Source organism: Monodelphis domestica, chromosome 6 (genome assembly GCF_027887165.1).
Source record: "Monodelphis domestica isolate mMonDom1 chromosome 6, mMonDom1.pri, whole genome shotgun sequence".
In the NCBI taxonomy this organism is placed as follows: Eukaryota; Metazoa; Chordata; class Mammalia; order Didelphimorphia; family Didelphidae; genus Monodelphis; species Monodelphis domestica.
In genome coordinates, this window is record NC_077232.1 from 97,749,378 (window position 1) to 97,765,848 (window position 16,471).

At 36.2% G+C, this 16,471-nt stretch overlaps 1 protein-coding gene across 14 annotated transcripts in view; it reads left to right on the plus strand.

Annotated features, from left to right (window-relative positions):
- Positions 1–16,471, plus strand: part of CPEB2 (cytoplasmic polyadenylation element binding protein 2) — an 80,047-nt gene that overhangs the window by 59,936 nt on the left and 3,640 nt on the right. For all 14 annotated transcript variants that reach the window (XM_016423318.2, XM_016423315.2, XM_016423313.2 and 11 more), the window contains 4 exons: positions 1,047–1,165; positions 1,396–1,510; positions 6,220–6,401; positions 16,062–16,471. The exon at positions 16,062–16,471 is cut by the window's right edge and continues 3,640 nt beyond it. In XM_016423318.2, the coding sequence (XP_016278804.1) occupies positions 1,047–1,165; positions 1,396–1,510; positions 6,220–6,401; positions 16,062–16,289 (644 nt within the window). In that variant the 3' untranslated portion in view covers positions 16,290–16,471. The remainder of the gene's footprint in view (positions 1–1,046; positions 1,166–1,395; positions 1,511–6,219; positions 6,402–16,061) is intronic.

Here is a 16,471-nt window from a genome sequence, read left to right on the forward strand (position 1 = left end):
TATACTCTGGAAGTATATAGATAAAGCAAAAAAAAAAACAACAGCCCTTTCCCTTTTATTCTGCTTGATGGGCCTGGTAGGGAGGGGAGAATACAATATAAAAGCACCTAAGAATATACTTGTTAATATAAGGAAGAATTTTTAATAGCTAAGGAGATGGGGGAAAGCTTCTGGGAATAAAACTGTACATGAACTAAGCTTTCTTCAAAGTGTTTTCTTCTTACTCTAAAATCCCACTGAATATGTATACAATTTATCTCTTCAAAGCTAGAGATTCTAAAAGGACATGTTAGGGATATAGGATGTTCTAAAGTAGTGATACAGTAGATTCAAAAGCAGAAGTAGAAGATGGAATACTATATTCAGAGAGCAGAAAATAGGTTGGTTTGACTGGAAAAAGTGTAATGGAATGGAATGTTCAATAAATTTGGAAAGACAGTTTGGACTAAACCAAGAAAGGGTCAAACCAAGGCATTGCAGCAGGGATACAGTAAGGTTTTCTGATCTGACTTGTGCTTAATTTAGGGAAATGATTTTGACAGTTGTTAAAGAAGGTGGAATCTATCTTCCACAGAGCTACCATATTAATCTTCATAGAATTATTATAAATTCATAATTCTTTTTCTGGTTTAGCCTGATATTTGATTCAGACAAAAATCAAGCAAAAAATCTTCGGAGGATCTCTAGTTCAGAAATACTTCCTTCAGAGGAATATAAAAAGGATTTGTATTTATTAATCCTTTATACTTAATCAGTACCACACATCCTTTCTGGGAAGATTCTCACCTATTTCTGAAGCATCCACATGGAACTGAAATGAACTAGCATCTTCCAACATTCCAAATTTACCTCCTAGAGAGGCCTTTTTTTTTTCTTACAGCATCCCTGATGGTATATTATTATTGTTAATGAGAGACTGATTTTATTTCCTATCATGTACATTTTTTATGTCCCTTACTTGCCATAAACAATATTAATATTCAGAAGAAAAATGGTCTTGTTCTGTTTTCCCTAAGTTGAAAAAAAATTATGGATTTTTTTTTCAGGTTATGCATTCCTTCTCTTCCAAGAGGAGAGCTCTGTTCAAGCACTGATTGATGCTTGTATTGAAGAAGATGGAAAGCTATATCTATGTGTTTCTAGCCCTACCATCAAGGACAAACCAGTAAGTACACATTATGTGGCCTTTAGAAATACTCTTAAAAAATAATAATGTTCTCGCAGATTTTGAGACAGTTGGGTGATTTGCTAAACTTGTTGGGCTTGATGTTTTTAAAGACTAGCAGCTAGACTTGTGGGCACTGTCCAGTGACTAAAATAGATTAAAGAAAGACTTTAAATGTACTTTATTAGTAAGTTGAGAGGTTTAAAGTAGTATGCACTTTTTTAAAATAGGTTCAGATCCGTCCCTGGAATCTAAGTGATAGCGACTTTGTAATGGATGGGTCACAACCCCTCGATCCCCGAAAAACAATTTTTGTTGGAGGTGTTCCCAGACCATTGAGAGCAGGTAAGCAGAAAATCACTACTGATTCACCTTTATAAATCCTGAACATTTCAATTTAATACTTTTTCAAATAAATTAATAAAGCATAATTTAAATAGAGCCTGAATTTATGAAATTAAGAAAATCATTAACCCAACAAATTCTTTTTCAAGTATATCTTCTGGAAACCTATCTTTTCCCTTTGCTTGATTTACTTGCCATGTTGAAATAGGAAAAAAATTAAAACCAAAAAGATTTCACCTCATGCTTAGTACCTCTATAATCTTGGACTTATTTGTCTCTTGAAATTCCCCTGAACCTCAGTTTCTGCATGTGAAACAGGAATTAGATTAGATGGCCTTTCTGTCTCTAAAAGCACAATCTTAATTAGGGTGTTCTATAGGGTATATTCAGGACTCCCAGATATATGGGATTTATTCAATTAGAAAATACTGAGTATCATACATACACATCCAATACAAATTACAAAATTGGTTTTGAAATTTAAAAGGAGGGAAAATGGCAATATGGAAAATTCATTTGAGACTTATCTGTACCTCACAATATTAATGTAATAAACACACAAAAAAATGTCACTCCATGAATCCTCCTGGTACCCTCAGTTGGAAATTTTATATAATACTTTATATATAGAACATAGAGCTGAAAACTAAATTCTTTGAGATTAAAGACTGTGTCCCTCTTATGTGCCCAGTTCTGAGCATAGGACCTAACATTTGTGTAGGTACTTACAAAGGTCTAGCCATCCTCCATTTATGAATTTATAAGTTAATTGTGACTCCAAGAGGGAAAATTGCTTGCTTCAGAAGTAATAGAATCAGAGTCCAACCTGAATCTTACTACTATAGAAATAATGCTGTTTTTTTTTCCTTTTCCTCATGTCAAGGCTGCTTCCCCTTAAGTTTATGCAATTATAAGTTCCTCTCTACAGCTATTTATGTAGGTTTTATACCCACTCCCAGCCTCCACTAAACTGTAAACTCCAAAAAAGGGCAGTAGTTCTTTTCATCTCAGCTTTGTATCTTCCCTCAATTTAGCAAGGTGTACTCTGCACAAAGTAGATGCTTAATCAATATATGTGAATACTGGTTTAGAATAATTTATTATAAGATATTTATTAATGTCAACATTCCAGAATATGCAAATTTTGCAATTATTTGAGCATAGAAGGGGAAAATATAAGAATTGAAAAAAATATTTAGCCAAGGAAGGATTCCCCCTGCCAATATAACCTAGAAATTCACTAACTCTTTGGAACTCATAAGAGATTAAATCCAGAACTTGGAACATTCATTAGAAATTTTCCCAATCTCTAGTGTCACAGAGAAAAAGTATTTTTTGTAGCATATTTTGCCAGAAGTTCCATTCTTTTTTCTTTTTTTTACTCTTATCTTCCATCTTATAATCAATACTTGGTATTGGTTCTAAGGCAGAAGAGTGGTAAGGGCTATGCAATGGGGGTTAAGTGACTTGCGCAGGGTCACACAGCTGGGAAGTATCTGAGGCGAGATTTGAACCTAGGATCTGACTCTCAATCCACTGAGCTACCCTGCTTCCCCCCAGAAGTTCCATTCTTACCTTCTATTCATTGATCTTTTAATAATCATTGTATGTTAGAAGTTTCAAACTGCACACCTATAACTTCCTCAGAAAGTTGCCCCACAATTATTGGCAAATTAAAAAAATACTATGACAAATATTTTAAAATTATATTTCCACTTTGAGTTGAATTCTGTTAATGAAATTGAATTATGACATTTTTATATATTAGCCTAAAGTTTTTAACATATGAGTTGTTGGATCAGAGGAATAAAACTTTTAATAATATGATAAGAGAATCCTGGATCATTATAGATTCATACATGTCACATCAAAACTCAGCTAGACTTAGTATCACTTTTACACTGTTCTGTTTTTGTTAGTATTTAAAAGGCATTTTTGTTTAATGTTGATGAAACAGTGCTTCTAGGTGTGGGCACTTCCTCTTCCAAAGGAGATCATATCTTTTTTTTCATCTTTCATTCTGTGAAAATTCTTGTTTATGTTTTTCCATAAGTTCTTTATAGATCTACCAATGATATGGCCTCTTATTAAGCCATTCTTATGCAACTCATAATTGGCAATATGCTTCAGCCTGCATAAAGCCACTTGTCTTTTGTTGTTGATAATTTCTTTATCAACAATTTTTTAAATTAAATAATTTTTTTTAGAATATTTTTCCATGTTTACATGACTCATGTTCTCTCCCTCCTCTCTTCCCTGCCCCCCTCCCAGATCTGAAAATCAATTCCACTGGTTTATACATGTCATTACTCAAAACCTATTCTGTATTGATAGTTTTTTTTTTAAACTCTTACCTTCCGTCTTGGAGTCAATACTATGTATTGGCTCCAAGGCAGAAGAGTGGTAAGGATTAGGCAATGGGGGTCAAGTGACTTGCCCAGGGTCACACAGCTAGAAGTGTCTGAGGCCAGATTTGAACCTAGGACTTCCCATCTCTAGGCCTGGCTCTCAATCTACTGAGCCACCCAGCCTGCCCCCCCCCCCCCAATCATGTTTTGATATAATGAATGCCTAATAAATGCTTGTTAATTTATCCTTAGTCACATAATAATTAGTGGGAAGATGGTATTAACACACATTGGCTTTTGTGGCCCGAAATGGTTTTGAGATCACTTTGACTACTGCATCATTTCCAGAAGCAATCTCTTTTGTTCCTCAATTCTAAATTCAACCTTCTATTGTTCCTGTCTAACATAATAATGGAATAATTTGGCCTGACCATCTAGCCACATTTCTAGGAAATGAGCATGAAATGAAAAAATCATCCATTTTCTTTATCCTATCTCATATGATTAGATTAACTTCTTTTGTATTTTACTGAGAGAATTTGTACTTTTCAGAAATCAATGCAATTAGTACATGTTATCTACAAGTAAATCATTTGGAGAACCTTGCTATTAATACAGATTTTTTTGTTTCATTCCAACTTGGCAAACATCTTCCATGCTACTAATGAATGAAATGTTTTTCTTGATGTCAATACTTAGCAGATTTTTTTTTTGCTTCCTCAGTTAAATCTGGCATAATCTTATCTAAGGAGTGCTGTAGTTTGCTCTTCTGAGTCTCAATTACTATTATAAATCAACCAAAAGTAAACATGTTGTTTATCATGTTGTTAACAGTTGCATCTTACTCTTCGTGACCCCATTTGGGGTTTTCTTAGCAAAAAATAGAGTGAGATCTTATAGTCAGACTTCCAATTGTGTTGGTGTTCTTTATGTAATGTCTTTCAAACTTTGACAGTTTAATGTAAATGGCATAGAATATGCATACATACATAGACACACCATACATGTTTATATTCATTAAATTCTTAAACACATACAAAATACCTAAATTAATTTTTTAAACCTTTACCTTCAGTCTTACTAACAACTCTAAAACAAAAGGGCAGGAACTTGGGCAAATAAGGTTAATTGACTTGTCCAGAGTCACACAGCTAACAAGTTTCTGGGGCCAGATTTAAACCTAGGACCTCCTGACTCCAGGCCTGGTGCACTCTATCCATTGTGCCACTTATTGAATAGAGGCTTTCAAAAGGTTAAAGATGCCATAATTTTCATTTGTTATCAGCAGCCCTGTAAAGCTGTTAGACAAATTTGTGATTTATAATGTGTATCTTAATCATTTCCTAGTTCATAAGAAAAGCTATCAATATTTCATTAAGTAATTGTTACCACTGTCTTTGAATCCACCATCAGAACTTTCAGAGATTTTGTCACTGAACATTACTTCTCAGAATTGAAAATCTTTTACTAACTTTCTAACCTTAGTCTTAAATAGATTTCAAATTCACAGATTTACTCATAAATTTTTTCTTAACTGGTTTTGTATGAATTTAGATATTTTTCAGTTTCTTCGTCTACTTTTTTTAAACTGCAGTGTACTATTACATAATTGCTCTAATTATCTTAAAAGAAGTTTCAATAAATCTTCTTTATATATAGTTTCAATAAATCTTTTTTATCACCTGGTTGCCAAACCAGTGATTTATTTTTTCAGTCTAGAGGCTCACAAAAATGATTAAAGTATGGAGAGATTCCAATTGGTAATTGCAATCAATCAATCAGTAACCATTTATTAAGTGCCTTTTATGTGCCAGACCCTATGCTAAACACTAAAGGTACACATAAAGGCAAAAAACAGCCCTTACCCTCAAGGAACTCAGAGTCTAATGGGAAAACCCCATGCAAATGACTATGTACAAACAAGCTAATATGTTTCTGGGTAAATTGGAAATAATCTCAAAGGGAAGGCACTAAGATTTCTAAAGAATGAAATCTCAGAATTTTTTTTTTGGAATGTTTTGGAAAATGATGCTATAAATATGCTGTGTTTTAGTAGAAAGAGAACTGTATTTAGAAGACCTCAGTTGAATTACATTCTAGATCTGAGTAAATCTTTTAAACTCTCTGAGCTACCATTTCTTCACCTGTAAAATGGGAATAATACCTACATCTAAGGGTGATTGTGAAGAAAATGTTTTGTAGTCTATGAAACACTATACTAAGTTCTCAATTTTTTAAGAGAAGTTAGATTTGTTATCTGCATGAACCAATTTAAAAAAAATTATTTTAACTATTAACCTTTTTTTTTAACACATTACCTCTCCCCCCCCCTTTTTTTTTTTACAAAATTTCCTCATACAGTGGAACTAGCAATGATAATGGACCGGCTCTATGGTGGAGTTTGTTATGCAGGAATTGATACAGATCCAGAGCTGAAGTATCCAAAAGGTGCTGGGCGTGTTGCTTTTTCCAATCAGCAGAGCTATATTGCTGCCATTAGCGCTCGGTTTGTTCAACTTCAACATGGCGATATTGACAAACGAGTAAGTTATAGCTTATAAATGTGCTAAATTTTATGTGTGATTAAGTGTAATCAAAAGTATTCCTCTAAAAATTCATAGTGATAGTGTTGTGTAGATATGTGAGAATGTTATACACTTACCACTTTTCCTTTTTAACCTTAAGAGTTAATAAGACAAAATATTTCTGATTGTACATATAAGACTTCAGAAATCCTTGGGCATTTTTAATACTATTATTAACCTTTAACTTGGGATAGTCTTATAATAATAGTAATCATTAATGACATTTAATAGCAAATTATGTTTTCTTAGTGTAGCTTACACATACTTCATTGTGCTTAATCATAGAATACCATATGTCTCCTTATGTATGGTTAGCAAATAGCCATTTTTTTCATTTGTTCACATCTTTATTAACAATATAAATTAAGTGAGTTTTTTCTATTAATGGTTGTTTAATGTTATTAAGCGTTTCTATTCAAGTATAAAGTATGTCTAGACTTTGTCATACCTGAAGATAAACCTACTCTAAGGATTCTAATTCAGATTAATGTCCATAGCAGAGAAAATAATAATTAATAACTGTCATTTTATTTTTATAAACCTTTATCCAAATGTCTTTAGGTAAATATTGGGTTATATTAGTTGATTCTTAAGATTCTCTTCAACTCTGTTAATCTGAGCAAGATGTTCCATTTAGTTTCAGCCAGGAAAAGCCCTCTTAAATTTTGAAATCCTTGGGAGGTGAGGGGAAAGGGGTAAGGTCTGTTTATTTCATCTTTGGTGTCTCCCAGTACATTATTAGATGACTTTTAAAAATCATATTAAATTGATTAGTAATTGGAAATGCTTCTATATTTGATACTCATGGCAAAGTCAGCCAACTCTTTGAACAAGGCTTAAGACCTTAATTTTTTTGAGGTCAGAAGTATCACAGATCCTAGAATTCTAAATTTTGTAACAGTTAAAATTGTCGCATTCATTCAGTGAAAAAAGTTGTCTTTGAACTTGGCATAATCTAGTCTATCCTTTAGTCCTTTTACTTTTCTCAGATTAATTATTAAACAGAAAATACTTAAGAAGTAAATCATTCATACTTTATACTAAATTAGTGAGACTTTATGACTTTTATATACCTACGTACTTAACATTTTCTGAGTTACAAAATGCCAGAGATTCCCTCCAGGTAATGTCATTAGCTCAAATAAAAGCTGATTTTTGAGGTAATCCCCTCTTCCTTCTCTCTGTGTTTCTATGTCTCTATCTCTCTCTCACATTTACACATACATACATATGGCTGACTTAACATATTAAAGTTCTTTGATAAAACTTCAGGTGATGACAAGAATATTCATCACCATGGCTCTGTGCCCAGATGAAACCCGTTAGCTTCTTCTTTCCAGATGAAACTTTAGTTAGTATTTCAGCTCTATACTGTAGGCCTCTGATGGGTATATCCTAATAGAAGAGCTATTCTTTACTTTAATAGCTGGAGGCCTTTTAAAGTATTTAGCCCTTGGAAGTAGGAGTGGATCTCAGTCTTCCTTGTATATAAAGGTTCTGAAAAGTTGATTCCTGTAGAAAAAGAGAGGGAGAAGAGGTAGCCTTTTTTTTTTCTACAACATTTACCTTCCATCTTGGAGTCAATACTGTGTATTGGTTCCAAGGCAGAAGAGTGGTAAGGACTAGGCAATGGGGATTAAGTGACTTGCCCAGGGTCACACAGCTAGAAAGTGTCTGAGGCCAGATTTGAACCTAGGACCTCCCATCTCTAGGCCTGACTCTCAATCCACTGAGCTAACCCAGAATAGCCATTTTTAAGCTACTTTTTGAGGTTACATATTAATGGTGATTTTGACTTGCTTTCCATACTTGCATTTAAGTTCTTGCATTTAAGATAAATATTTTCCTAATTCTTGAAATCAGGGTGAGGAATAAGTATGGTGACTATGTAGGCATAGTGACTAGAAAACCAGAACACTCAGAAATGAAAATGTATCCAATATTTGCATTTCCAACTATGTATATGACTTTAAAATCTTTATTAATTATTTCCTAGGTGATACAGTTAACTAGCAGATCCATATTGACTTTTCCCCTATGACTCATTCTTTCTCACTCTTAGACTCTAAAATGCAAAATGTTTTTTATTTGATTTTACTTAGCTTTTCATTGTAATAATGGAAAACAAAAATGTTACCTATAAAACTAATTGATTTATGTAAGGAAAACTAAAAATACAAAATTCCGTCATGCTGTTGACTCATTGAGCTTTAATTAGTTTAGGGCCCCAAATCTTTTTTCATACTGACCAGTACAAGCTTTCTTCATTGTAGTCTGATGCCTTTTTTAAAAAACACGAGAACTTTTCACTTATCTTCACTACATTTTGCCCTTAGACTCAGCTACTTTTTATTTGAATACAGACTGTCCCTCCCAATTTTGTCATCTGCTAATTTGATAAACATTCCAAGTCATTGATAAAAATGTCAGATGATATGGAACAGAGGGATGCTCTGAGGCTTTCCACTATAATAAAGTTAGTCCTGAAGCCACCTTATTGGACTGTTTGATCTATCTCAAGAAATATTTTTGTTGTGGAGTAGATGAACATCCTTAAAGTCAGGAAGATCTGGATTTGTTTTCTTTCTTAATATATACTATGTGACCCTGGATGTGTTACTTAGCCCCTCTGTTCGCATAGGCAAATTATACCAATAGGCATGTCTGTAAGATACAGAGCATCCTAGATGAGGGTAAGTAACAGGTCTCAAACCCATCAGTGACCCCAAGCATGTGAAGGCTTCCCCAAATGTAATGAGCAGATGAGAATAGTTTTCACTTAGACCTTGTTCAGACATTGAAGACACTAAGGTCATCCACAACATCCTGGGTCATTGTCAGTTATCTTCACTTTTGCCCTGTTGCTGGACCTCAAGGGAGGCTGCCTTACTTAAATCCAATTCACAATCAAGTCAAGCCATCACCTCATGATGTCATTGGTCCTCTTTAAGTACAAAGGGCAATAAACCAACAAAGGATGACCAATAAGATGTGGGACAATTGATGATCTGCATTGGTTGAAGAAGGATTTTCACAGTGAGTTCATTATACTAACATATGTACCAGAATATGGAGATGTAGCCAATCCTTTCCACAGGAATAGAAAAGACTTATCAGGCACTGCCAAAATGGAGACATATTATGTCTGTAGCATTCCCTGACATATCAGTTCAGCAACACTTTCAAAAAAGAAATTGGGTTAATCTGGAGGTATGCCACTTTGCTTTTAGTTATTACAGCTTTTTTTTCTAAATGGCTGATAATTTTTTTAAAAATTGTCGAATTTTGCCAGTATTGTACACAAATTCAGCAAACAAAATTTTCAAATGTCTTGTTCGATCTTTTATCCTCAATTCACTGCCAACCATTTTAATTCTATCCTTTGAGATTTATTCTCCATGGCAGTTCTCTTTACTCTTGAAAATCAAGACATTTGACTCAAATATGGCCAACCAATAGAAAGTGACTACAGAGTCACAATCAATGTTCATTCTTTTAGAACCCTAGTACTTTATTGAATAGACTAGTGACTTGAACTTTCAGAGGTCAGCAAGTTGTTGTCTTCCTCACTTACTTTGAGTTTCAGCTTACTGTTAACCATTTTAATTCTGTCATCTCCAAGCTGAAGATCATTCTCTTTGACAGACAAAATAGAAGGAAAGCTAGTTAAAAGTGAACAATTTTCCCCCTTCTATTGTATTTATTGTCCCACTCCAAGCACTGAGTATTCTGTTGCTCTTTTGATGTCCTTCATCCTCCCAACATAACCAAAAAAAATAAAATCCCTTGTTTTCCTTTCCCTTAGAATTTATCATCCTAAGCTTAAGACAAGCTTGAAAATCTTCTGTCTTCTCTCCATGCCTTTTAAAGAACCTAAGTTGGCAGTGGGTTTCCTTTGCACCCACATAAATCTCAAAATACCTTGCCCTTTTATTCATCTTCAGAATTATTTGTGTTTGTATTCTCAGAATTTCATTCTTGAGAATATTTATGTTGAGAAAGAGGGACACGACTTGTGGTTTCATTGGTAAAGGAACTTCCTCGACCAGTACAGGTTGGCTCTTTTCTCAGTAGCTTCACATCTTTAGAAAGTTGCTGGGAATAATTAAAAGAGTTTGAGTAACTCCTCACCCAGGATGACACAGTATGTACCAGAGGTGGAACTTGAAGCTGTTTTCCTGATTCTGTAGCCAACTTTCTATCCACTACCCCCAGTTGACTCTTAAAAAAATGAAATTATTTTTAAAAAATCAAAATTGTATCTTAAAAAAAAAACCTTTACCTTCCATCTTAGAATCAGTACTATGTATTGGTTCTAAGGCAAAGAGCAGTAAGGATTAGGCAATGGGGGTTAAGTGCTTGCTCAGGGTCACACAACTAGAAAGTGTCTGAGACCAGATTTGAACCCAGGGCCTCCTGTGTCTGGGCCCAACTCAATCCACTGAGCCACCTAGCTGCCAAATTTATAATAGAGTGAGCTAATATGTTTCTGGGTAAATTGTGTCCTTTTTTCTTATATATGTACGCATATGCTTATTCAGTGTGGCTACCCCTTCCACCAATACAGATTTTTAGCCCTCTTGTGTCTTAATTGATGATAGTGTTCATGAGCTGCTACAATAAAAATTATTTTTTAACCAGTTGACCAGCTTTACAGTGACAGATGTATAGTTTAGAATCAGATCCTGATAGCTTTCAAGAACCCAGAGTCATCTCTATTTCATAGTGGTTAGTTCAAGTCTCCCACTAATATGGTTTTACTGTCTATTTCCTCCTTCAATTCTCCTAGTTTCTCTATTAAAAATTTGGATGCTATACCATTTGGTGCATACATGTTGATTAGTGATATTTCCTCATTGTCTATACTCCCTTTTAACAGAATACCTTCCCTATCCCTTTTGATCAGGTCTATTTTTGCTTTGGCTTTGTCAGATATCATGATTGCAACTCCTGCCTTCTTTCTATCAGTTGAGGCCTAAAAGGTCTTACTCCAACCTTTAATTCTAACCTTGTGAGGGTCAACCCGCCTCATATGTGTTTCTTGAAGACAACAAATGGTAGAGTTTTGGGTTCTAATCCAATCTGCTATTTGTCTACATTTTATGGGTGAGTTCATCCCATTCACGTTCAAAGTTATGATTGTCATTTGTGGATTTGCTGGCATTTTGATATCTTCCCCTAGTTCTGACCTTTCTTCTTTAGCTATCCCCTTTTGAACTAGTGATTTACTTTAGGTCAGTCCCCCTAGTCCCCTCCCTTGATATGCTTCCCTTTCTAGCCCCTCCCTTTTTATGCTCCCTTCCCCTCCCCCCTCTTCTTCCCTCCCTTTTTATACTCCCTCCCTCCTCCCCCTCCCTAATTTTCCTTTCTTTCTTGCCCTGTTGGATAAGATAGAATTCAGGATCCCACTGGATCTAGATGTTCTTCCCTCTCAGATTTGATTTCACTGAGAGTAAGGTTTAAGTAATTCCACTTCACGCTCTCTTCCTCTCCTTCTCATATGAGAGTTCTTCCCCTCCCCTTCCCATGTGTATCTTTATATGGGAAAGATTATTCTATTAAGTCCCCCCCTATTTCTTGAAGTAAATCTTAGTATTATCGACGGTTCCCCCCTTCCCTTTTCCTTTCTTTTCCCCCACTTTCCCCAAATCTTCTTAATGCCCCAATCTTTCCCTATGCATGTTTCTTCTAACTACTCTTATGATACATACAATTTTTGAGAGTTACACAAAACATTTTCCCCACATATTAATATATATAGTTTGATGTAAATGTAGTCCTTATAGAAGAGAGTTTGACTTAAAGAAAAAGATAAGATTTATCTCCTTTTCCCTTTCTTGCATATTTACCTTTTCATGTTTCTCTTGCTTTCTGTGCTTGAATATCAAATTTTTCACTAAGTTCTGGTCTTTTCTTAGCAAATGCTTGGAAATCTTCTATTTTGTTGAATGCCCATACTTTCCCCTGGAAGTATATAGTCAGTTTTGCTGGGTAGTTGATTCTTGGTTGGAGACTCAGCTCTCTTGTCTTTCTAAATATCGTGTTCCATGCTTTGCGGTCTCTTAGTGTGTTAGCCGCTAAGTCATGTGTGATCCTTATGGGAGCCCCCCTATATCTGAAGCTCCTCTTCTTGGCTTCTTGTAGGATTTTCTCCTTTTCTTGGAAGCTCATGAATTTGGAATTACATTCCTGGGGGTTGTCTTTTGGGGATTTAGTATAGAGGGTGTTCTATGAACCCTTTCTATTTCTATTTTGTCCCCTTGCTCCAGAACGTGTGGGCAATTTTCTTTTATAATCTCCTGTAGAATAACATCGAGTTTATTGTTTATCTCTGGTTTTTCTGGGAGATCAATAATTCAGAAGTTGTCGCTTCTTCCTCTGTTTTCCAAGTTTGTGACCTTTTCAGTGAGATATTTTATGTTTTCTTCTAATTCATTAATTTTTTGGCTTTGCTTTATTGATTCTTGCTGTTTTATGATCTCACTTTCTTCGAGTTGCTTAATTCTGGTCGTTAGGGACTGGTTTTGCTTTTCAGCTTCGTCTGCCCTTCTATTGGATGCTTCGAGCTCTTTTTCCAATTGAGCAGTCTTATCTGTCAGACTATTGATCTCCCATTTTTCTTTCCAGGTTTCCATCTTTTGGGTAAGCTCCAGTTTGAGATCTTCCAGAGCTTGTTGATAGTTTCCATTTTGGGAGGCATGTTCTGATTTTTTTTGGATTTCCTCCTCATTCTCTTCTTTTCCTTGGGTACTTCCACCATAAAAGTTTTCAATAGTCACCTTTTTCCCTTTCTTCCTAGAGGCTTGATTTTGGGCCATGTGAGCCATCCCTTTGGTGGTTTTATTCCCCTTTCCTTTTTGATCTGGGGTCTGGGTGATATGGGCAGGTTTTCTGTGAATTTAGGTTGCCTCAGATTAGTTCTTCCCAGTCTCCAAGGTTTCTTAGAGCGCTGGTCCCCTGATCACAGCCAAACTGCCCAGGTGTTCAGCTCTGCCCAGATAATCAGCGCGTGGTCTGCCCCTGGTGTTTAGCTCTGCCCAGATGCTCAGCGCAACCACCCGGAGTACGGCTCCCTGGGCCCCCTGTGCTCAGCGCAGGAATCCCCCCGTGAAACCGCCCTGAGACGTTTTTTCCTGGCAGTCCCCAGATCCCAAGGACCCTGGAGTGCCCCCCCCCCCCCCAGACAGAGACATTCCCCACTCACTCGCTGTCCCAGTGAGCGCTCCGGTAGCTCACTCTGGTTTGGTGGGGGAGGTGGGGGGGGAGGGCAGCTCAGTTCACGTTTCTGTGCAAGCTTTTCCTCCTTATTATAGTGTGGAAATGTTCAAACCCCACGTACCTTCACCTCTGTGGTGTACTGGGAAGTACTGGGGAGTCCTTCTGTTCCTCCAAAGGTGATTTTTATGCTCCTTTGATGTAGTCTATTTCGTTTGGTGCCGGAGAGAGGAAGCGTGTGGCGTCTAGATTGCAGCCATGATTACCCGGAAGTCTCCGTCATATCTATTCATGATAAGGCATCCAGAATAGGCTTTTAGTAAAGGGAGAGAGTGATTGAAACTTAGTGTCTATCAAATTGAGAGACAGCAGTATTTTAATTGCCAAAATTCTGTGGATTTATCTCACTAGATTTTTTTTCCATCAGTAAAGATCCTTTTTTGCCATTTTCATTTGTGAAAAGAAAAATATGCATTTTTTTTTTTAAAGAAGGAGCATAGTTCTTAGTTTCTGAATGCTCTTTGAAGAGAAAAAATATCAACACAAAATACTACCTGGAAGGAAATAGGAACATTGTAATAATTATCAAAGTAGTTGTTTTCAAAGATCAATGGACATCACAGTGCTATCTTAACTTCCAAATAAATGAATTGGATGCACATGAGACAGTTTCAGAGTCTTGCAGAGTTCTCTTAAGGCCATGGCAAGAAATAAGTCAGCCTGCCTAGTGATGGCCTAGGAGGTGTTGATTCAAGCTCTCAGCACTCCACAGGCCCCACTTCCACTGCCTTCATGACCATGGGAACAAATTGTTCTCATCCACCCATTCCACTAGGGTAGATGTCTCCCCTGAATCACCAGGGATTACCCTCAGTCTAGCTTAGCCCATCTGCCCACTGAGCGTGCTGAAGCTTTTTAGAGGTAGGTCGGATGAAAAGTGGAATAGCAGCCCTAGAGGAATATGCCAACAGGAAACTGCGGCCAGCCTTCCCCTTCTTATATTGGTGAAGCAGGTTTTTATTTTCCAACAAAGTCTTCATTAGATTCTAATGAATTGGTCAGGTGTCCCTCCTATGGGAGTGGGAAGTGAAAGCCCTAATCTTAGAGCCTTCCTTCCAACATGCTGGCAGTCTCACTTTTCCTTCTCCTCCTCTACCTCCACCTGCCCTGGATGGACCCTTCTTCCCCCGAAAACTAGTCCTTAGAGCTGCAGATTTGATGAATGTTGGTTATACTTTTACATCCCAGTTAATGCACAAAGAGCCAAGGACAAAATTGTTGACTCCATTGAGTCCAATTCTGAATTTACCTCGTTTGTTAACTATTGTCTATAGCATTCTTTGATCTAGCAGCCTTGACAGAAAAAGGAAATGAGGTTATTAGTTTGGTATAAGCTATTCTTAAAGAAACCAATCTATTAGTGATTGCCACCTCTGTCTAAATGCTCATAAATTATTCCTTTAAAATAGCGGATTATAGGGATAGCTAAGTAGCTTAGTGGATAGAGCACCAGGCCTGGAGTCAGGATGGTATCTAGTGCAACTTCCTTCAGATGGAGGAAAGAGACTTGTCTAAGGTCACACAGCAAGTATTATTTCAGAGTAGTTCTAGGTGTTTTGAGGTTTATTAATCAAATATAGCAACCTAGATTTTCATGTAACTCAGCTCTTCAGTTAGTGTTTGTTGTGCTTTTCACTATACCATAATGTCTCTGTTATTTAGTAACAATGATAACTCAAGTTTAGTGTTTCTACAGTTTACAAAAGGTATATAAAATTCAACCAGATAATTGAGACCCAAACATATAGAGGCCCAACACAAATAACTTTAAATGATATGTTATACTATATTTAGCTTGAAATTGTTTAAAAGCAAATTGTATCAAATCTTTTAAACTTTATGCATTGGGGGGCCACAAGTCTCAGGACAGCACAGCCATTACTTCGACTTTTTTTTTAATTGCTTTTGGTTCTTCAGCCTTCTTCATCTCATCAACTCAAAAAAAATATGGATTGAATGACCCCGTGACTATCAAGAAATACAATTTATTTAAAATGGAGAAACTTAATTTCTTCCATTTGTCTCTTAAAAGAACTGTTGAGATTAATGTTTTTATATTTATCCATGTAAGGACATGGAATTAACTTTAGTCCTTGAACAATATTTCATTGATATTATAAATAAACATTCATCAAAAGCCTACTATGTGCTGGCGCTAAAGGAGAATGAAAGGAAAATAAGATGCAGCCACTGCTCAGGAAAGCTGCTACCAGGATAATACTGACATTCTTCCTTTTCATTTCCTGTCTTCCTCCTAGAGTCCAAATACAAGTTACAAAAGCATTTAGGGATGTGGTTTTGTTTTATCTTTTAAAATTTTTTCCTTTCTGTTTTCATCTGTAGGTGGAGGTAAAGCCATATGTGTTGGATGACCAGATGTGTGATGAATGCCAGGGTGCACGCTGTGGTGGAAAGTTTGCCCCTTTCTTTTGTGCCAATGTCACTTGCCTGCAGTATTATTGTGAGTTTTGCTGGGCGAATATCCACTCTCGTGCAGGACGTGAATTCCATAAGCCATTGGTCAAGGAAGGCGCTGACCGCCCACGTCAGATCCACTTCCGCTGGAACTAAGTATAGTGAACCAGCCTCTGTTTAAGGAAAGATGGGTGCATGTGGCTTACTGTGTTTGAAGATACTGACGTGCAGAAGAAATAAGTGCATTCTTCTGCTTTTCACCCCAGCTATCAATACATGCATCTTTATCAGCAGCCAAAACACTACAAGCCTCTTGTTTTTCACCAAAACCCTACATC